Below are 25,242 nucleotides of genomic sequence, written 5' to 3' on the forward strand. Positions count from 1 at the left end.
AACTTTATTTACATTTAAAATATATTTATTTTTTAGAACTTATTCAGCAAAAACGATTTTCAATTTTTTTGTAGTTTATTGCACTTTTTTGCAATTTATGTAATTACTATGCACTTAATGCAGACATATCATTAAAATTTGGGCTATAATGGTTGTATTGATGTATAGCAACTTGAAATGCTCTCAAAAATGGCTCCACAGCATGTAAAAATATAATATCAGCTCTGGCGGACTTGGTTCTATGGTAGGTCTTAAAGGGTTAAATTATACTTGAGATTATGAACTCAGTGTCTCACTCTGTCACACAGTAACAGTTTTTGCTTGGTTATCTCAAAGTGCTTATGTGAAGTAAAGAATTCCAGATAACTTCTCAGCAACGGAGAAAGAAAAGCATTTTATGTCAAAGACTATTTAGTGAGCATTTTAATTTTTTATATATGTGCCTTAGTTCCTGGGAGAGTGTGCACTCCCTTTCTCTGCAACACTACAACTGCCTGATACTCTCTTAATGGTGACTTTTTTTGTGCCTTTTAGGCTTTTAGAATTGATCTGAAGTCAGTGTTTGAGCTAATTAATGCCCTATGTTGTCTTGGCTAAAAGGAGAGCTTTCGTTTAGCTTCAGTGTTCTCCCCATTAGCTGCAGAGAACATCTAATCCAGGGGTAGGCAACTCCAGCCCTCGAGTGCCGGTGTCCTGCAGGTTTTAGATGTGTCCTTGATCACAACACAGCCGACTCAAATGGCTAAATTACCTCCTCAACATATCTTGAAGTTCTCCAGAGGCCTGGGAATTAACTAATGATTTGATTCAGGTGTGTTGACACAGGGTGATGTCTAAAACCTGCAGGACACCGGCACTTGAGGCCTGGAGTTGCCTACCCCTGATCTAATCTATACGAGCAAACATGTGGCGGTTTCACTGACTGCTCTCACCTTGGTGTTTTGTTTTTTGTTTTTGTTTTTTTTGGGGTTTTTTTGTCTGTTTGCCCACCCCCCCCCCCCCCCCCCCACCCCCCCACTAAACAATTGTTTTATTTGTTTTGGGGATTGATATTTCAACAAATAGGATATTGTTTCATTTTAGTTTTTTTCTGAATCTCTTAAAACATTTTAAACAAGAAATAAAAGTCTAACATATTTTTAATGTTTGTGAAAGAAGTAACTGGAACATCTTATAACAAATAAATCTGTTATACTTGTTTAAAATGAATATTAAATGCTTAATACTTGTTTCAGGAGCTGCTGACTGCTGAGTTTGCACAGTGATGGAAAATCATGGTAAGAAAACCAAATTTTATGTTACGATTAAATATTTTATTTGTTTGACTAGATTAATTTGTGTGGAAAAGGTTTACAACAAACACAAAGAGAAGCTTCTGTAGTTTAACAGAAATGCCATCTGATAATATGAGGATGCCCATATAGGGACTGTCCTTGTGACGCATAGCTCCATTTATCAGTACAGCTATCTGATTGGCTCATACCCAGAAGACACACCCGTAGGTGAGTCGAGCTGCTGGTTTCACTCACTGCAGTGTGGCCTTGTGTCTATTTTCACTACTGATCGTTTCACCCTGTAGACGTCTTAGTATCACCATCCCATTCATTTAGCCCTGAGGATCTTTTGTTCTAGACTGAATCGTTATTCATCTGTGAAAACATAGCTGGGATGGCTGTGCAGTCTGAATATAGTTGTGAGTAAACTTTTTTTTGTCTATCACGTTGATGGTAAACGCTGTTTACCTTCCTTCAAACAAGAATGTGTTTTCTGTACTTTCAGTATAGCTTGTGTTTAAGTTTTAGAACATTTGTGGCCATATTCTAAGAATTAATCTCATATTACTTTAATTCATTGAAGTGCCACAATAGGGCAGAGCATAGCTGTATGTATGGCCCAGATAACTGGGCCATGGTGGAGAAGATTAAGGAAGCTCGATCTACTCATCCCTGCCTGGCACTGTGGCCAAGCAGTAAAAATAAACTGCACTTCCTCCTCAGGTCTGCTCTAAAAGTGATGCTATTGAGAAACTGACAGGCTCACATGTTTTTATGTTTCGATCCGCAGAGCTCTTTCATCATGATGAATCATTCTACATGTTTGTGTTTTGGGGTTGTCATTGTGACAGCAGTGTGGGTTTTTCTTTTGAGTAATTGAGTTAATATTTTCACAATTTTCAAGCTGCTTGAAAACCCAAAGTGCTTGTCTCCATCTGCCACTGTGCTTCTGAAAGAGTGGGAAGTATTTAAGTACCATGATAGTACTCTACAGTAATTGCCAAAGGTGTTATCATCCTGTTTGTTTTGTTAGGATTTCAAGGATTGTTGTGCTAACTACTGTCCTTGTACCAATAAGCCCACTTGTGTTTGTGCATTCCACGCATTCCTGCGTCAGAGTTGTGTTGCTGCATTTTGACTGTAGAGGGCGCTACCGTGTGGGCCACATTTTGAAGTCAGCTTCTTTTGGAGTTTTTATGTCCTTTAAACATACGGATTGTTCTCTCGCTCCTCTTCACTTTAAATATTTCTTGAAAAACCTCAAGTTTAAGCTTGCTATATACAGTACAATGGAAGTAGCATGCTATTATTCCAGTGCTGTTTTAACTTTTCTTATCTCCCTATCCTCAATCCTTTAACATTATGTTTGGGTTTTTAAAATCATGAACATGTTGTTACAGTAGACTCCTCTGTTCTTTGAGTAGACTTTGAACGACTTCTGCCAACTAAACTGTTTCTGAGTCACAGTAGAAAAAATGAACATGCTTTTTTTGTAATGTTTATCTGTCGGCTTGAAAGAGGGAACTCTACTAACTCTCACACAATGTGTAATTCAGTCATGCTTCCCCATCTGGCACTTATGAGGACAGATGTGAGAGTAATGTCCTTAGACAGCATTTACTGGATTTTAATAAGAGGTGTAGCATATTAAGTAAGAAGCAAGTGCGAACTCTACATTGGGCTGTTTTTTTTCCCCTGTAACCAGCTTTGATTAATTTGAAACAAAAACATTTGCACTAGGGAGCTATTGGTGTGAAGCGGAGTTTCACATCATTGCTTTAACGGACAATCCACAGGGAGTTACTGGACACCTGCACTGTGCCATTTCCTCTGCTCTGCCACTGAGCTCCACCTTGGCTCAGCTCACCTTCCACTTCTCAAGTTACCTCACCCTGCAGATCCCGCCCCCTTGCCCTTAAGGCAGTAATGTTTTGTCACTCTGTAAATTGGTAGAAGTGGGTGGTCCCATTGCGTTTGAAATCCCTCTATCCTTGATGTCTGATCCGGCCAAGCTTCAGAGATCTCCTGCTTCGAACTTTGCCCTCAAAAAATCAGTTCTAAGGAATGAAAGGCACTCCAGACTGCTGGATTATCTTATTGGTGTACCTTATTTATGAAGTCAGTGCTCCAAGAAGGGAGGGACCAAAGAACTGAGTGAGTGTGTTTGTGTTTTAAAGTGAGAGAGAAGGAGGGAGGGAGGGTGTGAGAGAGAAATAACATAAGCTGAAGGGAGGGCAAAGACTGTAGAGACTGAACGACGCAAGTGAGCAGTCAAGACAGTGTTGAGTTACAGGAGCTCTGTCTGTTTGGAGGAGAGCGAGGTGGCTTTAGTCTTACTTCTGCTGCCGCTGGCCTCAGGAGAGGCAGCGCCTGGCAGCCCAGGAGGGACAGAAGCCATAGTATGGGACACAGTGCTAGCAGCGAAACTGTGGCCCAGCAACAAGCCCAACACAACACGGGTGAGTCCAAGGCCAGACGCTCAGCACTTAACAGCTGTCATGAACATACCTTTGACTAGTTTTAACTGAGGAACAAATCTGGCAGCCAGAGGATATCATGTTGGATGGAGTATACAGAAACAGGTGTCTTCAAAGCAGAGAGAAACTAAAAGGCAGCAGGCACAGACAGGTGTAGAAGTATGCATGCAGATGGAATGTGGCGATTGTGAAATGTGCAAGCCACACAAAACTCTCTCTGTCTGCACTCATCTCCGAGTGGAACCTTATCTGAAAACCGAGATTTGGGGGTACAAGGCACCAGCTGACTCCAGCTCGCTGCATGTTTTAACTCAAACGACTTGACTCCTCGAGCCTTCCTATAATTCACAAGTCTACAGGAAACCATAAGTCTCAGTGTCTTTGGTTAAGCAAACAGCAGATCAAACACTGAGAACTGTTTTTTGCTGTTAGTAGGAAAGTCTGCATCTGGACTCACACAATTCTTACTAACAATGCAGCTCATCATTTTTTTAAATTTTTTTTATTTTAAATCGAGCATCTGTATACCACTGGAGTGTTTCCTTTCTTTTGAACAATATCTCAAAGCAGTGTGTCAGTCCTGGTCTGATGTGATGTGGTATTCTGCTGGATAGTTTCCCTTTAAACATTTTGTAACACTCGTTCCTCTGCAAAACAAGTAACACGAGAACATCTTCTTTGCTACATATTTGCTCTCCATTTTTGTCTCTGGTGTGCTGTTCTGTGGAGTTGCTATTAGTGTGTCATGACTGGCATGACTCATATGGATAGCTTGACTAGAGGACTACAGGGTATTACCAGCTAGTTAGTATAGGTTTAAGGCTTTTATAACTCTTTCAGGTGACTGGGAAAAGCTTTTCTGTTCATAGCTGGTTTATTAAAGCAAATCGGTAGCTTGGACAGATTCTGACTGCTCGCTCAGGGAGCATTAGTAGCATGCCATTTTTTCCCTCTTGACTGTGGCTCTCAGAGGTCACTGCCTTTAGGTCTTTGCTCACTCAGTGAGAAGCTGCCTTGTCCAATTGGTTTGCTGTAACACAAGGTCACCATGCCATATTTCTGACCACTTCAGTGATCTCCTAGTCTACTGCCACCCTGCCCCTCCCATTGAACTCCAAGTGTCAGGAATAGCTGTGAGAGCAAGTGATGAGTGCAGAGAGCACATAGGATAGGATTCCACACATGCATCCAACAGCCTGGTCACAACATACTTATCGAAATATATCAAAAGAAACAAATGTATTCACTTATATTTTCGATAATTTCAGCTGTGGTGACTGTAATGACTGCTGTCTGACATTTTAACTTCAAATGTCTTGTTTTGTCTGACCAACAGTCTGAATTCTATTTTTTAAGAAAGTCAAAAAGAAAATAGTCTAAAAGAAAAAAGAATATCAATATTATCCAGATTATCAGCTGGATGTTCCATATTGGTCCTGTTGAATAACTTGTGCAAATAAGATAACTAGCTGATGATATCACTATGTCTTTAGCTGCTGTGTCACAAATTAAAAAAAAAAAAAAAAATGGATAATGGACACAATGAAGAATAAATAAAACTGCACTGGTATCGGCCAAATGAAATGGTTGCTGTCTTACTATGATTTCCTTACATGCAACAAATGCAGAGCCACACGGTGTCACCGATGTGACTTAAAGAATGCTTGTTAATATTACTGTACAACTAAATCTGAGTTGGCTCTGTGACGCGAAGTGTGAGAGGAAAATGCTTCTTGAAAAGGGGACACGGTGGATTGCTTTCCTGCCTTGTGATGGACGACACAGTGTAGTGTGGGAATATGTAGCATTGAATTAATGTTGCGATTGGTTACAAATTGCATGCATAGTTGTATATATATCAATGTAGAAGTTACTCAGTATTACAATGATTAATCTAAAACTGGTAATGTCACTGATGCTGGAAATGAGCCACTTGAGTAATTGCTGTATATATGCACCATTTGCTGTCAACAAACATTGATCCATGATTTTATCTTATGTAGTCTCATCACATAATGGAGAATTAATAGGCTGCTCTGTGAATATGCAGATTTTAACTTGTATCAGAAATGTCAAACCTGTGATGGCCCTACTTTCACACTGTTGGTTGGGACTGTTATTTCACGAAATAAATGTCTATTTTGAATTTAAATTCGAATTGTGTCCCATGAATTGCCAGAAAACCTTCGCGCGTGTGCTCAGCCTGATGAGCTTTTTGATAGTCAAAAGCAGGATAGATGGGACTGAGCATGGGAAGTACTTGGAACATTGAGTTGGGTTTCGTTTTATGAGTAAAAAGAACTGTAGTAGACCAAAATATGCTCCCTCTTGACTCAAAGCCAAGAGATGAGATATGGAAAATTTACTCAGTGTGTCAAACTATTGGCTCAAATTGTAGCTGCCCATGGCACACACACCATCGTTATTCTGATGGTCAAACAAGCAGCCAAAAAGGATGGTAGGACTCTTCCGCAAAGAGTGCGCTCATGCATTCACCTAGTGAGAATGAGGCCCTCTACAAGATACAGAATGACACAATAATTACTAATGCAAATTAATTAATGCGTTATTTATAAAAGTTACACAAAATGCTCTCAAATAATGTGTTAATTTTTTCTTCTAAAATATCACTGTGGCAGAGTAGACACAATTTTTCCTTTAGAGTGGAGTCATTGACTTTGTAAATGGTAAATGTCAGTGTTATGATAACATAATATATTCTATGTGAATATACAGCATACGAAGTTTTAGCATTGAAGTGCAATTTGATTTGCATGGAAAAATAACCTGAGCTTTTATTGGGAACTATGAGAGTTTCAGGATGACAGACACGGTGCATCCCCATGTTGTTGTGGTTACTCATTGTTACACATACCACAGTCATGCATATATGCCACAGTCTCTGAGGAGAGTGAGACACTGTTGTCTAAGCCTGACATTACTCTAAGCAGTATGCATGATTTCATGTCTACAATGTTATTTTTCACTGTGGTCATCAGAATAACTTTGTTTTAAGTAATGATTTTTATTTACATTTTTTTCTGGTCTACATGGGAAAATTATGTGGTAAATATGTGAATCTGTGGCTCAGTGCATCAGAGATGAACATTTTAAAAGCAGCGGCAGATTCAAATTTGCCAACCTGATGGGGTCATTAAGATGTGATGGGGCTTGATTATTCAAGGCCTTGTTTGTGAGGAGAAGGATTTTAAATTTAAATCTGGATTTAACAGGTAGCCAATGAAAAGAAGCCAATATAAGAAAAATGTGCTCTCTCTTTCTAGTCCTGGTCAGTACTGTTGCTTCAGATTCTCAAATCAAATCAAATCAATTTTATTGTCACATCACATGTGCAGTAGGGCTGCCACAAACGATTATTTTGATAGTCGACTAGTCACCGATTATTTTTGCGATTAGTCGACTAATCAGATCATGCATCCATTGGACGTAAAACGTACAGCTTATTGCACCAGCAGCATCTGCTCTTATATAACTATCATTAGCTTACAGCTATAAGTGTTTACGGTATGTGCTAACTAAAAATAAAGACAAGATGATAGTTTATTAAATTTTAATGAAATTTGCAGATTCTTTCGGTGAAGTTTAATAAACTCCTTGCTATCTAAAATATAACGGGACACCGGAGTATATTCTCGAGCATCTCACACTTCTGATAACCAATTGTTTATTCAGCTGTGTAAAAACTATAACTTTAATCTCAGCCAAACCGATTTACTCAGGAACAAATAAAATATTAAAAAAGCCAAACAATAACATTTTTAAGTTATCTAAGTGACTTATATATATTTAACCTGAGTAGCGACAGACGGCAGTGGGTTTGAAAACGATTTGGGTGAGCCTTGCCCCGGCTAACTATCGAGCTAGTGGGTAACAGACGTCTCCGAAAACGTCGGAGCGCTTTTGAAAATATGTGGTGTCTTGATAAACTGAGCAGATATTTGAGGTTTACACAGCTACATTCTCGCATGAAAATATGTTAAACGTTTATTTTGTGACCCAGAAAGAATAATAAGAGTAATATTAAAACTAACTAGCTGCCGCCATTGTTGGAAACTGAGCTGGGCTGCGCTATGAATTCTGGGACACAGCTTCTTCTTCTTCTTCGGGGTTAATGGCAGCTGGCATCCTTGTACATGCAGTGCTGCCATCTTCTGTGTCAGGCCGTTATTACACTCTTAAATCCTACTGCTTACCGGTATTCCTGCGTCTTTTGTGATCTTACAAAGCTTCAAACGACGCGTCGACTATTAAATCAGTCGTCGACGATTTTGATAGTCGACGTAATCGTGACTAGTCGACTAATCGTGGCAGCCCTAATGTGCAGGTACATTGGTACAGCACATGTGAGTGAAATTCTTGTGTGCGAGCTTCACAAGCAACAGAGTTGTGCAAAATACAATAATGTAAACAAGCAAAATACAAGAATGGCTACATCTGAAACTAATAAATATATGTACAATATATAATAGTATATGCATTTCTGGATGTGTATACTAAATATTTTTCTACGTGTGTGTGTGTGTGTGTGTACACATATTTTACAATTTAAATAGAGTAAACAATAAATAAAATGTATAAAATAAAATATACAGAGTTGAGACATGTGCAAAACAGTGGCATTACTGTACAGTATGGAGTGCATAATGTTAAAGTTCCAGTAGTGAAGCTGAGGTGTCTATGAAGTGTTCAGCAGTCTGATGGCCTGATGGAAAAAGCTGTCTCTCAGTCTGCTGGTACGGGACCGGATGCTGCAGAACCTCCTTCCTGATGGAAGTAGTCTGAACAGTTTATGGCTGGGGTGACTGGAGTCCTTGATGATCCTCCCCGCTTTCCTCAGGCACCGCTTCCTGTAGATGTCTTGGAGGGAGGGAAGCTCACCTCCAATTATCCGTTCAGAGCACCGCACTACTCGCTGGAGAGCTTTGCAGTTGTAGGCGGTGCTGTTGCCATACCAGGTGGTGATGCATCTAGTGAGGATGCTCTCAATGGCACAGTGATAGAAGGTCCTGAAGATGCGGGGGCTCATGCCGAATCTTTTCAGTCTCCTGAGAAAGAAGAGGCGCTGCTGCGCCTTCTTCACTGTTTTGTTTGTGTGTACTGACCACGTAAGATCCTCAGCCAGGTGTACACCAAGGAACCGGAAGCTGCTCACTCTCTCCACAGCAGCGCCGTTGATGGTGATGGGGGTGTGTACTTCTCTGCACCTCCGGAAGTCCACTATCAACTCCTTTGTCTTTGCGACGTTGAGGGTGAGATGGTTGTCTTGACACCAGTGGGTCAGGGCGCTGACCTCCTCCCTGTAAGCTGTCTCATCACTGTTGGTGATAAGACCCACCACTGTAGTGTCGGGTTTTGGATTGACTGAAGGTTTTTTAGGACATTCTGATAATAATAAAAAAAAAAAAAAAATTACAGTAGTCCAGCCTAGAAGTAATAAACTAGTTTTTTAGCATCACTCTGAGATGGGATGTTTTTGTAATTTTAGAGATATTGTGCAAATGGAAGAAAGCAGTCATACATAGTTCTGTAATATGTGCATTGAAGGACATATCATGGTCAAGAATGACTCGGTTTTATCAGAATTTAGAAGCGGTCTCTGCTGCAACTTCTCTGCCTGTTCTGGTCTCCTCTGTGCCTTTCTCTTTTTTTTTTTTTTTTTTTTTTTTTCCTTTTGTGAAAAGGCTTTAGCTGAACTGATAACTAAGGGTGTTATAGGCTGGCCTCCCTACTTCCCATTATGAATCCTATTGATCATATTTGGGGCAGTGTTGCATTTTAACCCTTTAAGACCTACCATAGAACCAAGTCCGCCAGAGCTTATATTATATTTTTACATGCTGTGGAGCCATTTTTGGGAGCATTTCAAGTTGCTATACATCAATACAACCATTATAGCCCAAACTTTAATAATATGTCTGCATTAGGTGCATAGTAATTACATAAATTGCAAAAAAGTGCAATAAACTACAAAAAAATTGAAAATTGAAAACAAAAATAAATATTATAGTGCAAATTTGCAAAATAACAGCATATGCATCAAAATAAACTATTTCCAGCACTGCAATATGAGTCCTAAGCATCCCAGAAACGACACAGAAAGTCATAAACTCAAACATAACTTTTTAAAACACAAGTATAGGCTCATAAGGCCCCGATCGTAAAAAAAACTACATTTCCGCAAAATGACGTCACTTCCGGTTTCGGGCAGGTCATGCGGTCATGTGATAGTTCGCGCTGATGGACGTAGGAAGTGTTACAAACAGCTGATCGGATCGGCGAAGCGTGTTTCTGGAATATCATGTTTTTGTTGCTGCAAGTGATTTTTATGCAGTTTTTGCAAAGCTATATGTGGAAGGAAACTGTGACCTAGGACAAGCTGATGGCATAAGATGTAAGTACAACTCCTCCGGTTTCATATGCAAAAAAAATTATTGCGCTAGCTTACGTGGTTGCAGAGCTACCGGGATTTAAAAATAGTTACGCAAAATGGAGCGTGCCCGCTCCGATCGGCTGTAAAGGGTTAATGCCCCTTAGCATAATTAGTCACTAGGTCAACCTGCTTTGCAACAAAGCTGGTGGAATCCCAGATATTTTTCATTGAATGCTGTTTGTCAATCCCCCATCAATCAACACAGGCAGTTGGGTTGGAGCTGCCGGAGAGTGTGTCTCCTGTGAGATTGTTGGGTGGTCAGAGATGGGAGAGTTTCAGATGTGACTTGGCCTTTGATCAACAGTGACACACTGATGCCTGAACACGCCTGCCCTTAATAAACAATTCTTTCATGAGATCATTCAAAAAACATCCGGGCTTGAGCCATGGATGACCCCCCCCTGAGGATTTCAGAGACAAATGGTGGGGGGTTGGTCATTAAATGCCATTTTGAAATATTCTGTCAGTTAACAGTTTGATGGATGACCCTGCTGCAAATATTTCATCAGGTCGTTATAAATTAAATGCATACAGATCTGTGTCAGAGGCAGCCCTGTTAGTGTGGCTGTGGTGGATCAGTATTTTTTGATAGCTTGTGGTTAACACCAACACTAGGGCTGGGCCATATCATACTGTTCACGGTAATACCGGTATAACGTTGGGCAACAATAAGACAATGAAATATCGCAATAGAATATGGGTAAAACGCGCCTTTGTTTTCATATGCACATGGTGGAAAAAGCATGGCGGCGACGGAGAATGAGAAGGGCGAAAGCGGATCGTTGAATGAAACGGATGAACCAGAATTTGTTTGTAAAAATGCTGCAACTTCAGTGGTGTGGAACTGGTTTAGCTTTCGTCCGTCAGATACACACCAAAGCACTATTTTTGGTAGAGCATGCTTAAAATCAATCCTTTGATTTTTCTGAAAATCGTCAGCACCCCTTATAATCCCGTGTGCCTTATGTATGAATTCTGGTTGTGTTTACTGACCTCAAAACGATTTTATGTCGTACACGGTAGGGCTGCTCAATTAATCGAATTTTAATCACGATTACGATCTGGGCTTTCAACGATCATTAAAAATGACTGAGCCGATTATTAGCCCCTCCTTCATTTATCCGCGACACCTTAAAGGCCGGTCCGTGAAAATATTGTCGGGCATAAACCGGTCCGTGGCGCAAAAAAGGTTGGAGACGCTGATTAAGAGGACCCGAGGGAAACTCGGAAAGCTAAGCAGAAGTTATTTGGAGAGGAGAGTGACTGCTGTTGGTTGAAAAGAAAGGTTAAAAAAACTTCAGTGGTGTTGCACACTATTTTATATTATTTTTTTAAAGTCATTGTTAACCCTTTAAAGCCGGTCAGAGCAGCACGCTCCGTTTTGTGTAACTATTTTTAAATCCCTGTAGAACCGGAACCGTGTAAGCTAGCGCAATAATTTGTTTTGCATATGAAACCGGAGGAGTTGTACTTGCATCTGATGCCATCAGCTTGTCCTCGGTCACGGTTTCCTTCCACATAAAGCTTTGCAAAAATTGCATAAAAAGCGCTTGCAGGAACAAAAACATAATATTCCAGAAACACGCTTTGCCGATCCATCAGCTGTTCGTAACACTTCCCACAGTTAAACAGACGTCAGCGCGAACTGTCACATGTCCGCCATTTCCTGCCCGAAACCGGAAGTGATGTCATTTTCATGGAAATTGTAGTTTTTTTACTTGTAGGCCTTAAAAACCTACTAAAAACCTATACTGGTCATGTTTGACTTTTCTGAATAGTTGCTGGGATGCTTAGAACTCGAATTGCACTGCTGGAAATATTTTATTTTGATGCACCTGCTGTTTTCTTTGCAAATTTGCATCATAGGATTGTTTTTTCGTTTTTCCTGCAGTATATAAAAATTGGTGTATCTCCAAAATAAAACTATGAAGACACTCAAAATAAATTTCCTGTTGTTGTAAACTATTTTTTGCAACTTTTTTTGTATTTAAAGTTTTGAAGGATAAGCCTCTTAAATTTCTCCAAGTAGAAATATATGTAAAAAAAAACAAAAATGATTTTCAATTTTTTTTGTAGTTTATTGCACTTTTTTGCAATTAATGTAGTTACTATGTACTTAATGCATACATATTATTAAAATATGGGCTATAATAGTTGTATAGCAAATTGAAATGCTCCCACAAATGGCACTACAACATGTAAAAATATAATATAAGCTCTGGCGGACTTGGTTCTATAGTAGGTCTTAAAGGGTTAAATAAATATCGTCAAATAATCGAGATCTCAATTTCAGTGAAAATAATCGTGATCATCATTTTTGCCATAATCGAGCAGCCCTAGTACACGGCGCTCGAAAATCTGTCAAATGTTTTAGTACGACTTTGCTAAGCTACGAACCCGCACCGCTTGATGGATTGTCGGAGCATTACAGCTATCGTAGGCAGGCGCCTCGCAGAGTGATACGTACTGTGCTTCAACATAATATTACCGTATTGTGTGTGTATAACCTCTTTAAGTTTCGTGGACATTATACATGGTCATGCTGAGGATATGTCGGCCAATTTCCACTGGAAATGCCTTTTGGTTAAACTGTCAGCAAGGAATTTGCATTTTCACTGTTAAATTTTTATATAACTTTAATGCACATAAAAAAAAAAAAAAAACCCCAAAAAAACCAGCTGCTTGTTTAAGTGAAAATACATTTATTTATTTTTTTCTTTAGCACTAATAAAGTTGTGGAGTTGTAAAGTATTTTGTCTAGTGTCAATTATATCGTCAGTTATATTGTTTTTGCAATTTTTCAAATGTATATCGTGATAAATATTTTTGGTCATATCGCCCTGCTCTAACCAATACAACACTTTAATTATTAAAAAAAAAGTAATTTAAAAAAAGTTAATAGTTTGTCAAGGTAGCTGTCTCTGCTAATCATAGTATAAACCCATCCAGTACTGTGCCTGGACTTCCCTCCTATGAAACAATGTTATTGACAAACAATGACATTGTCTCGATGCATCATACGGTGCTCAAAAACCTGTGTGTGTGCTTTTTACCATTGAAGGTGCCTTTCCAGATCTGCCAGTTTTATAGACACAAATAGACTGTTAATAACAAGAAGCATCAATGTGTTCCCAAACCATTTAAAATTTTTCATTGGTCTTATGACAGAGCAGTTTTTTCCACATTGCCTCGGTCCATTTTAAATGAGTTTCGGCCTCAAGAATACTTTGGCGATTCTGGATCATATGGCTTCTTCTTTCCATGACAGTGCTTCAAATTGTGGATGGCATGGCAAACTGTGGTTAGACAGAGTGATTTCCTGAGCTGTTGCAGTGATTATCATCACAGAATCATTTCTGTTATTAACGCTGTGGGCCTTCGTGCCCAAAGATCATGGACATTCAATACTGATTTTTCTGCATTATCCCTCCAGGATTTTATCCAGATTTTCAGACTTTTTGTCTTTTATTCCCCTCGGGGGTGGAGCACAATGTTCTGAGGACTCTGACCAATGGCCACATTTATCTAAACCCTGTGCCACACCGGTCACAGCTCAGTTTCTCACTGTGAGGCATATTGAGATAAGGAAATTATAAGAATTTTGAATTGGTGACTAATGACTAGTTTGCCGATCTGTTAGTTTGACCTTTGCCCGGTCTGGCTGAGTGTGAAATGTAACCGAAATGCTGTGTATAGCATTTTTAAGAAATTCTCTCTGGACCTGTTCCTGAAGGAACTTGTTGGGTATGTCATTGACTGCCAAAATATAAAATGAACTCATTTATAGTAGAGAGGGATGCATAAAATGTGTAGTCTAACCGCTACAGCTAAATAAGCACATTTTAATATTCCTTTCAGGGACATTAAAAGTTGAAATGCCACAGGACTTCCTGTCACTGTCTGCCATGCTCCAGTGCAGTATTGTGTAACAGTTATAACTGCTGCCGACTCACCGCCTAAGAATTATAATGGTAGATTCACACCCACTTATGGCTTTCTCGGGATTTTCAAAACACCTCCTCTGGAATGCTCCTGTTCTAGAATGGGGGTGGCTGTAGCTCAGGTGGTAGAGCGGTCACCTACTCACAGGAAGGTTGGTGGTTTGATTCCAGGCTCCTCCAGTCTACATGCCAAATATCCTTGGGCAAAATACTAACCCCATGTTGCCCTCCAATGCATCCATTGGAGTGAGAATGCGAGTGAATGCTAGATAGAAGCACTAAAAACCTTAGATCAAGTGCTTGTGTGAATGGTTATGATTGGGTGAATGCGCAAGTTGTATAAAGCGCTTTGAGTGCTCAGTGAGAGTAGAAAAGCGCTATTTTTAGAATCAGTCCATTTACCAATTCTAACTCAGATATGTACTTTCCCCCTTAAAGCCAAGAATATTTCAGGTTTTCAGTTTGATAGTGGTGGTGTGACAAATGGAGGAGAATACCACATGGTCTTGAATCCCCACTGTCACCTTAGTGGCAACCCCCCCCCCCCCCACACCCCCCCCCCACACACACACACACACACACACACACACACACACACACACACACACACACACACACATTAATTCACACCACCCTGTAAATAGTAGGAGGTGGAGGAGTGGAATTTGGACTGGACTTGTTTAGAGGTTAGTGTTTTCATTATGGCGGTTAATAAGGCAGCCCTGCACTGGTGCAGCCTGTAAAGGCTGTTTAGTTTTTACATTAGACGGTTGTATGTTCTCAAAATAAGGGATAAGTGTGACACTGGATTAATGTGTGAGGGTGTTGTCATGAGTTGAAATTGTTTTTCTGTGTCCTGTTCATGCAGATGATGAGGTTGACCTACAACAGAGCACAAAAGGAGGTGAGGAAGGCAGCTCTGGTGGAGGAACGCCTCCAGCTAAACGTAAAGGCAAGTTTTCCAAAATGGGAAATATCTTCAAGCCCTGGAAATGGAGGAAGAAGAAGCCAAGTGACAAGTTCACAGAAACATCCATAGGTATGGTTACTACAGGATTTTGTCGCGTTTGCATGTTGTGTAAATCATTACATCGTGCTTAATGTATGTGTTTTTACTTTTTGTTTTAGTTTTGGAGAGGAAGATTTCAGTTAGGAAAAGCCGCCAAGAGTTAATAGCAAAAGGCGTTCTAAAGGACGACCCAGAGAACGGTAGGTAGACCTGTAATACGCATTCTGTGGCTGAACTGGATCCAACTTTAATGACACTCGTTTCACTGTTTTGACAGAGAGTAATGAAGTGAACCACTCCAAAGCTCCACCAGTTAAAAATGGTCACCCTGTGCCAATGGATGTGGACAGATTCTCAGAAGCGGGGGTGCGAGTGTCTCGAGGGGAGTCGGACATTAAGGTGAATTCCAGGCTACCCCAACTAGATGAACGTCGTAACCGAGTGCCGTCTGACGCTTCTCGAAGTAACCGGGCACCGCTGGATGTGGACACTCATGCACGGCTCGCTGTTGATGTAGACAAACGAAGCCGTCTGCCATCAGATATTGATAAGAAAGGAGGAACTCTACCTCGAGGGTCTCAACAAGATGATAGATACCGTAGAGATGAGAGAAGAGACGGCAGAGATGAAAAGAAGGACAGGGAAGAAAGGGATAGGCGAGAGGAAAGAGAAAGGGATGGTGGAGTTGACCGGAGAGAAGATAGAGACTACAGAGAAAGGCGAGAATGGAGGGATGAAAGGACAGATAGAGACAGAGAACGGCGGGACCGGGACGAGCGTGAGAGGCGGGACCGCGACGAGGACAAGAGGCGGGACCGCGACGAGGACAAGAGGCGGGACCGCGACGAGGACAAGAGGCGGGACCGGGAGGACCTTGAAAGGAGGGATCGGGATGAGAGGGAGCGTCGAGTCCGCGAAGAGAAGGACAGGAAAGACAGAGATGAAAGAGAACGACGAGAGCGGGATGAGAGGGACAAGAGGGATAGGGACGACAGGGAAAGGAGAGACAGGGATGAAAGAGAACGCCGCGAGCGGGAGGACAGAGAAAATAGGAAGCGTGATGAAAGAGAAAAAAGGGATGACAGAGACAGGAGAGAAGAGAGGGATCGGCGTCCCGAGAGAGACTGGCGAGAGAACAAAGATGACAGGGACAGAGAAAACCACGAGAGGAAAGATGCTCGAGTAGAGAGGGAGGACAAACGGGATAACTGGGCCAAAAGAAATGAGAGAGAGAGGCCAGGACCCCAGCGGTCTGTGGACAACTTTCAGCCTATCATCAGGCCTGCCTCTGAGATTGACTTGAGGCCTCCTCTCCAGAAGAGCTCCTCAGAGGAAAGCAAGAAAGTTCGCCCTGCGTCAGAGTCTGACCGAAGGAGCACCCTGCCCAGATACGTAGCCCCTGCAGAGTTCAGAGAACGATCAGGTGAGGTCTCTCTCTCAGAAGCCTTTAGTGATACCCAAGTTGTTTGATCTGCTTTTTGATAACTCACTGAAGGAAACTTGAAAAAGTGCATTTTGGACAAACTGAAAGTTCGTCTATATCACCGTTTGGTTTAGGTGGCTGGCCAGAACATCTTACAGTAAACGGATGGTTTCCTTTTAACTTACTTTTTGATACCAGTCTCATCTTTCAGCTTCCTTTTGTGTCAAAATATATTTCTTACATACTCACCAAATGTTAATTTGACCTTCTACTTGCTCAAGGAATAAAAACCACAATTCAACACAAAATATACTAAGGTGTGGTTTGCAGGTTTAATTTCAACCTTTTGTCATGTTATGAGCAACATGGCCATCTTTGATAATTGCGATTTCATGAAAATGTGACTGCACTGATGGGCTTGAGCTTTCTGTGTCAAGTAAAGAGCAGTCACTCTGGACATGAACCAGCACACAGTGATCTGATCATGAAAGGTTTACCCACAATGCACCTTTTGAAGTTGTCTGCAGTGAATTATCAAAAATACATCCTGAAATTGTGCAGTTTTGCAGTACAGGTGCTCAGCTTTCTGATGAAGTCTTGCCTGCCTTTTTTTTTTTTTTTTAAGTTATTGTACAAAAGACAGCTGATTCACGTTGTAGGAACTGATTTTTTTAAATTAATTTTTTTAAATTGAATAACTCCTGTAGGCCTGTGAGTGAGTAGTTGTTAGGAGCCAGTAGTGTGTGTAGCACATGTCTGGATTTCACAAGCTGCAAGTTTCCCATATTGTGTAAGAACAATGATTTTGCCTTATTTCATCTTAAACAACTTTTGCTTCTGCATCAGTGTAGTGGCACTTCCAGAGCCACTGTATCTGCATTTCATGTAGGGAAAAGGAGTTACTTACTAAGCTTGTAGTGACTTAAATGTTTCAAGTGGACTACTACCAAGGCAGTTTATTATAATCTAAGCATTTTTGTCTGCAAGTTAAATTATCTGTTGGTTGATATTTTGTTATCGACCAACAGATACGATGGCAATTCAAATTTGCTGTCGTATCTGTTGTTTACCTGTTTAGTTGATGAAACCAATTTGAATCTGCGATGTAATTTCTTGTGTCTGTGCCTGTTTTCTTAATCAGTGGATGCTTAGCTATGATGAAACCACTGCTAATCAGTGTCCTGATGGTGTTGCAAAGGCATTTTTAGTAAATGACTAAACCCTTATTTTGATGGGCTAATGAAGATGAACCGGTAAATGCTGAGCTTAGATACATGAATCTAGGTGAACACGAAAAGCGGGAAAACAAATCATTAAGACCCCTTCGTGCATCTTTGATCCTCCTCCTTGTCTGCTGTGTGTGATTTTTACATCATGTGATTCACGTTGCCTCTCATCCTCTAATAATTGCAGAACCTTGATCCGAGTTGCCCTCCCTCTGGTTAAGCTCTATTATTTTATAAGCCTGACTCGGGCATCAGCTTCTCCTTCAGCGTTCCCTTTCATGTTTCCTGTTTATGCAGCAGCATTTTGTGTTTATGCAGCACCTTATTGTGACCTTGTCTTTAATGTGTGTGTGCGCGTGTGTGTTTGTGTGTGTGTGTCTACCCCCTCTGTAGAGTCTGCTGGTGTCCGCTTCACCCCTGACACTCCTCCAACACAGGACTCACAGCAATTGCCTCTCCCACCCAAACAAGCTTTGCTCCCCCCCAAGTTCCTCGCTAGTCCTATCTATGAGTCCACCAGGAGTCCGACCCCCTCCTCGTCTTCATCCTCTTCGTCTTCGTCTTCCTCCTCCTCTGCTGCTGTATCTATAGCCAAACCCCCAAGGACGGTGTCCCTAATTATAGATGACGCTTCCCGACCTTCCCTCATTGCTGCTTCCTCAACTGACTCTGACACACCGCCCCCCGTTCCTCCCCATGCCAAACAACCTCCTGTCCCCCCACCAAAACCCACCAACCGCAACAGCAACCCTGCACTGCTTGGTGAGTTTGTTGCCTGCTTCTGCTGTTTTACATTGTTTGTTTTTACAGGATTCATCAAACGAAATCCCAAAATGGCCTTTTTAGGAGCAAGTACAAAGACGACAGAGGGAAGATGTTTTGGTTTTTAGAAAAAGAGGCTATTAAATGACATTTCAATGCTGGGTTTAAAGTGTCGCTGACTGTAGTAGTGGTACTTCTGGTGGAAAAATAGAATAATGGTAAAAATTTTCTAATAGAAAAGCAGGTGCATGGTGGACATTGTTCCTTAGGTCACAGGTCAAACTCTGGAGATCAGTGAGTGTTTCAGAGTTTTTCCCCCGTTGTTTATGGGAAAGGTATGTTATACATGACCAGATAAGTCTTTCTACAGACTTCAGCAAATACATGGTGCTGGACACTTTTAGCTACTTGGAATAGACAGGGCCCAAGTCTGGGGTTTTTTTTGCTGTTAGAAAGGATATGTTTGCAAAGTCTTTGTTTAATTCATCATATTTACATGGAACATTAGGTAAATACTATTTACCATAGTAAAGGCTCTGCCTTCATAGAACCGATCTGTCATTAAAGTCATTATTACAACTGTAGTTCACGTTAAAATAGATGCTGTGAAAAAGGCCTTGTTCAGTGACTTGTATATGAATAACAGCGTGATTATGACTTCGTTTCATATTTAGATCTTGCAGGTTTGACTATTAGCGAATTCAAAGACATTGTGATTCTATCTGAAAGAACTGAATAGAATAATCCTTTAATTGTCCCACAAGGAGAAATTTGGTTGTAACAGCAGCAGAATAAAAGCACATATATAAACAGAACAGAAACATACACAACGTTTACAGGAGAAAATATTTACATCATGGAAAATAGTTACAATAACAGAGTACTGTACAGTTATTAAGATTAAAGTATAGGTGTTTTTTTTAATATATGTATAAACTGAGAAAAGTAATGTGCAAGTAAAAATAGTCCATATAAGTAGATAGAAGTGCTTTTTTTCCCCCTTGTCCTTCTTTCTTTCTGTTTTGGTCCTTACAGAAAAGGTTAGCTAAGCACTTAGCCAGGCCAGCCTAGAACCAAACATCTTGCTGCAACAGAGAGCTACAAATAAGGAAAACTGTCTCATAGTAATCACATGCTCATCCAAACACTGACTGTTGTTTGTCAAGGTCATTCTTGTTACCAGCTTGACTTTGACATTCAGGATCACACAAACACAAAACAATGCCTGATCAGTGATCTGCATACAGTCATGAACAGACATGTTAGTTAACTTCCTTTACATCTTTAGTTGTTGTTCTGAGCTGCTTGTCTGAGGTCACAGATCAGCTTTGTGCTTCATCCCACTTATAAGAGAATGACCACAGAACTAAGTTGTCTCCATTTATAGACATTTTCAATGGACTGAATGTAGACTGATGACTTCAACCTTTTCCAGCTAATTTCTCTCTTTGGTGAGGCATGCTCTAACCCAAACCTCCATGTTTGCTAAACCCTTACTACAGTCAGCTTTTGTTATTGGCCAAAGGGCTCACATAGTTCAGAATCAGAAAGACTTCATTTGTCCCCAAGGGGCAATTAAGATAGTTCATGTAGTGATATATGCAATTAAAAATAAATTGTGACTTAGATACAGGTGTTTCAGACCTCATTAAAAGTATTAAAAGCTCACAGTAGTAGAATTGCTCTTTAGTGGATTTGAAGTTGTAAATGTGCTGCTTTTACTTCACCATTTGAACATGATGTAATCCTGATATACAGAATATCCGTACTTGTTCACGGATGTCACTGATGTGTGTGCTTTCCAGTATGTCACCAGTTGTGAAGTTTCGGTGTTTCCGCCACTCTCAGTCGAGGAGACACGCACGAGCTTGCTCCTCTTATGCAGCATTAGTAGTATTGCACCGCAAGGCAGATTTATGGAAAAAAAAAAAAAAGGATTGGCTTTTAGTATTTATGTCTTTGTCCCAGCATGCCACAGCTGCTCCTGTTTACAGCACTGTATCTGAAACCTGCTGATTCTCTGTGGCAGTGACACATTCCACTGCCTTTTGTCAAGCGTTGCACGTTACTGCAGTATATGATTGTGATAAAGAAAAGGTCTCATCTTCTGTTTTCAGTTTTCATTTCTGTTCCCTCTGTGATGCTTTGTTCCTACTTTTTAAGGCTGTGTTATATTAAAAACTATGCTGTGTGATGTGTAAATCATTTAATGACCAGTATTGTGCATTTGAGACTGATATTTACATTTAGGGTTTTAATTTAGACCTGCAATAAAAAGGCTGATGATGATGATGATGATGATGATAATAATAATAATAATAATAATAATAATAATATTATTGAGTCCAGCTGATATGTATATATGATTGTAGCTGCTGCTGATGGGCCAGCCAAAATGAGAAGAAACATAATTTCCCTGTGATTTAATTCCCTGAACTGTCAAGAATGTTTACCACACCACACTTTAGTGGGTTTTTTTTTTTTTTTTTTAAATGCAATGAGGAAAGTGCTTATCTTTTGCTCTGAGATATTTTTCCACAGAAGTTGTTTACTGTGTAATGATGGATGTACACTCTGCTTCTGGCAAAGTAAAGCCAAGAAACCATTATCTGAACCCCCTCCCTCTCATATTCATCTCCCAACTTGGAATGTAAACCCAGCCCTATCCCTGACATCTCCACTCATTTTTGCCAGCTTCCACGTTGAACAGGGGCTCTAAGGTCAGACAGCCTTGTTACTGGACCAGCTGGAGACGCCAGAGTGAGCTCGGCCTCTACTTTTCTCTACCCTTGTACCTGCGTCACAGGGCTGGCCAGTGCTGCTCAGGTACCCAGAGGGGCGCCACAATCCCGGTCTGTTGTAGTAAAGCCTGGAGAGGTGGAATAGAGCCACAAACGTCATACAACAGGGAATACCTCACCTTCATTTAACCCCAGACCTCCATCGCATGTGTTTTGTGGTTGTAGCTGTTTTTTAGCTCAGCTAATGTATGGCAAAAAAGCTCTGCATGGAAATGTGGTGGGCATTTAATTCTCAAAATGCTCCAAGCGTGCTCATCACACTGGAATGTTCATTAAAAGCCTGCTGATACAGCTAATACCTGCGTTACCCTCCACTGACTCAGCAGCCAGCTCTGAATTAACAGGAACATCTCTCCCTCACTAAAAATGACAGATTTGCTTTTTGTTCATTTTTGTTAATAAAACTAACCATACTCATTTACAGATTGAATGTGCGTCTAAACCTGCTCATGATAGGTTGTATATGTTGTCATCATGCTTTATAACAGGTACTGACTTGTTGTTGATTCTCTTTTTAACAGCAGAGCTTTCACAGGCTGGCTCTGGTGTAGGTGTTGTCCCGGTACCAACCAAACGCTCTCCGCCAACCCCACCAAAGAGGACAACCCCTGTCATCAAGCACCTTTCTGTGGATCCTTCTCCTCCCAGTCAGACCCCAGAGTCTGCCACCCGTGAGCCCTCCCCTGCCCCTGTTCTGGTGCCCCCTGCTGTCCTGAAAGGAAATACCACAGAGAAGACAAATGGAGCAGTTCCTGAGACCTCCACTGAGCCTCTGCTTTTACCGCCCACCCACATACCTCCATCTCCCCCCAGGGTTCAGTCGCTCCAGCCACCCAGCATCCCCTCCACAGGTCCCATCCCCACGACGCAAATTAACCCGCCGAGCCCAACCACCGAGCCACCCAGCCAGCCTCCACTCCTCCCTCTACATGTTCGCATCTCTAGGGCTCTGGCCAGTCCCGGTGCACCTCAGCCAAACCCAGACGGTTCCCATAGAGCCCACTCACTGCTGTTTGAGGTACCACCAGCGATCCCCACAGAAGTGGGGCTTAACTCACGGCACTCTCTCCCCATCACCATCGAACCACTTAGGCTGTAAGTGCTCCATATGCTTCACATTATGCACTCATTATATAGTGACCAACACTGGGTAGGCACAGGTTTTATTTTTATTTATGTTTGGAATATGCAGATGCATAACAAATCAAGAGGCACATTTGGCTTTATTTTGGAAACGTAGCTTCATGACAGAATAGTTTGATGTGGGTTAATGTGCTTAAACCACATCATAATAATAAAACTGTTCAAAGTTTGAATGAGCTGCTGCAAACATAGTGTGTGGCTAAACTGTTATATCAAAATTAAACGCCTTTGAGTCTTCTATACAAATCGGTACAAACAGATGTTGTTTGATGGAGGCAAACGACCTCTGTTTTATTGCCTCAGCTGCGCACCAGGGATGGGCATTTCAAGCAGAAGTAGTTTTCAAATTCACAGCAAATATTTTATAATAGCACCCCACCCAATTGCTCCCAAATGCAATGTGCGGGTTTGTGACAGGGTGGGCTTATTGCTCTTTAACAGCTGCTGTGTTCCTTCACAGGCCAGAAGACGATGACTTTGACATTGAAGAGGAGATGCGCAAACTTACCCCTAAGCCGTCCAACCAGCCGGAGCTGGAGCCCCGCAGCAGGAGAGGTTTGATTGGAGACCCCAGAGTGTCCGTCATCCCTGAGGGTGGAGGCCCTGGAGACAGCGAGGAGGAGTCGGACTCAGATGGCCCCATCCTGTACAGAGAAGACGAAGAAAGTGATGAAGACGAGGAAGGCCCTCCAAGTAAGTTCCACTTGTAAAGTGACATTTAAAAATCCCACTTATCTTTAAGTACATTAAGATGAATAGAAAATAGTTTTCACCTCAGCTCACAGCCAAATTAGTGTCTCTCATTTCAGGAAATTGTTTTCAATAAAAGTAAAGGATGTGATATGTAATACTTAAAATATCAGTGTAATGGGAAATACTTCCTAAAGCACTGACATCTTAAAGCTGTCAGGTTTATGGTTTCAATGTTCCTCAAGCATAATAACTGAAAACATTCAAAGTAGAGCTGGGCGATATGAGATTTTTTCATATCACGATATGTTTTTTTCATTTCAGGCGATAACGATATCTATCACGATATAAGCCAAATAACTATATTTGTAAGATTTAAATGTGCCGTTGCTCACAAGTAAAATGTGAAATAATCAGCAGCTTGTTTTTATTTAAATATTTATTTCCCATAATAAGTTCAACAGGGTAGATGTACTTAAGGAACATGAGACTTTTTCAGATAAATAAAGACAAATATTGCAAACTACACAAAAGGCAGCCGCTAAAGCGTTTAAGTTTCAAAATAGAACAAACAAAACAGACTAAATTGTCAATTCCACTTAGAAACAAAATATTAATTCTAAAAATAAATCTTAGTTTGTTTTACAGAAGAACAGACAAAACTGACTAACTTTTGTCAATATCAAATAAACTGAGAACTAAAAGGAAATTCTCAATCTCTCCTTGTTGTATAGCTTAGCTTTTCAAACAGTTTTAACAGTTACTTTAGTCTGACAAAAGCCGAATGACGAATTAGCGCTTCCAGTCAGAGACTGAGGCTACATCTACACGTACACGGGTGTTTTTGAAAACGGCGAGTTTTCGTTTTAAAAAATAATCCCGTCCACACATAAAGGCAGAAATGAAGGAAAACGCTGCTATGAACATGCCAAAGCAGCAGGTGGCGCTAGATTCCTAACCGTGCAGAAATGTTGGCCAATCAGAAGTCTAGAAGCCTCGGTGGGAAAAAGTAAACAAAGCTGGGGCATAGAAGCAGAACCGAGTCGTATGTGTGGAGGGACAGTAACTGTGTGTATATGTAAGCATTTAAACACTGCAGAGAGTAGAATTAACAGTAACAGTATTGTAGAAATTCATTTCACCAAAACAATAACGTGGCGCACAGTGTGACGCATGCACCAGTTTATTGTATTTCCAGACTTGCTTTCGGCACAATTTACAGTGCACGCTACTCTGTTTTTTGTCAGACTTGAAATAGCCGAAATACCTTCACACTACGGAACTTCTTTGGCTCTTCCGTTCGACAATCTCTCCGGCATTGGAACCATCATCTGTTTTCTCTTCGGTCACGCTCGGTTGATTTTTCTAGTCGGCACACTCATTTCCTGTGATTGGTTCGGCTCTGCGCTACTTAATTTGGATTGGCTGACCTTTTTTTTTTTTTTTTTTTTTTTTTTTTTTTTTTTTTTTTTTTTTTTTTTTTTTTTTTTAAGAGGACAAGAGCGGCGAGGTCTATCGCGATAGCTTAATTTCTCTATCGAGTAAAAGTTATATCGCGATACATATCGTTATCGTTCTATCGCCCAGCTCTAATTCAAAGTGATGGAAGACTGTGGGTCTCCTAATTTACATAAGACTGTCAATAACCGATCTGCCAGTTTCTTTCCTCGTGATGCTCTGTTCTTTGGGAAAAAATTGTCTCACTTTGTAGATTTTTCTGGACACCACCTGCCAGAGGCCTAAAGGGCAGTTCATTATTTTTACTTTCTACGGGCAACAACAATTCTAAAGACATCAAGACTTTGAAAAATCATAAGAAGAAAGTGTACATGAAGCAAAGTCTCTGTCTTTTTTTCCTTTAATATTCTCTTCTGAATGCTTTGCTTTGCACACAGTTTATTCTAGTGGTCTTCAAGGACTTTTTACATACACGGAGCTGTGATTGGCTGCTTTGCTTTCACTCTAACTCACCACACCAGCACAGTTTCCTGCTTTAAAAATAATGATGATCTCATTAAGGTCAAACCAGCTATTAAATGTGGTTA

General features: G+C 40.8%; 1 protein-coding gene across 9 annotated transcripts in view; it reads left to right on the forward strand.

Moving 5' to 3' along the window:
• phactr4a (phosphatase and actin regulator 4a) overlaps nucleotides 1-25,242 on the forward strand; it is a 38,710-nt gene that overhangs the window by 7,949 nt on the left and 5,519 nt on the right. For 2 of the 9 annotated variants that reach the window (XM_085261599.1, XM_085261600.1), the window contains exons 3-10: nucleotides 1,236-1,277; nucleotides 15,012-15,182; nucleotides 15,272-15,352; nucleotides 15,430-16,575; nucleotides 18,195-18,563; nucleotides 21,258-21,389; nucleotides 21,886-22,459; nucleotides 22,968-23,200. In XM_085261599.1, the coding sequence (XP_085117725.1) occupies nucleotides 1,265-1,277; nucleotides 15,012-15,182; nucleotides 15,272-15,352; nucleotides 15,430-16,575; nucleotides 18,195-18,563; nucleotides 21,258-21,389; nucleotides 21,886-22,459; nucleotides 22,968-23,200 (2,719 nt within the window). In that variant the 5' untranslated portion in view covers nucleotides 1,236-1,264. Of the gene's footprint in view, nucleotides 1-1,235; nucleotides 1,278-1,518; nucleotides 1,694-2,552; nucleotides 3,734-15,011; nucleotides 15,183-15,271; nucleotides 15,353-15,429; nucleotides 16,576-18,194; nucleotides 18,564-21,257; nucleotides 21,390-21,885; nucleotides 22,460-22,967; nucleotides 23,201-25,242 lie in introns of those variants that run through there. The other 7 variants (XM_085261598.1, XM_085261596.1, XM_085261597.1 and 4 more) reach the window with 7 other exon arrangements.

This window comes from Mchenga conophoros, linkage group LG22, assembly GCF_057382185.1.
Source record: "Mchenga conophoros isolate Kocher_MC1m ecotype Shallow Benthic linkage group LG22, M_conophoros_male_GT1.1, whole genome shotgun sequence".
NCBI lineage: Eukaryota > Metazoa > Chordata > Actinopteri > Cichliformes > Cichlidae > Mchenga > Mchenga conophoros.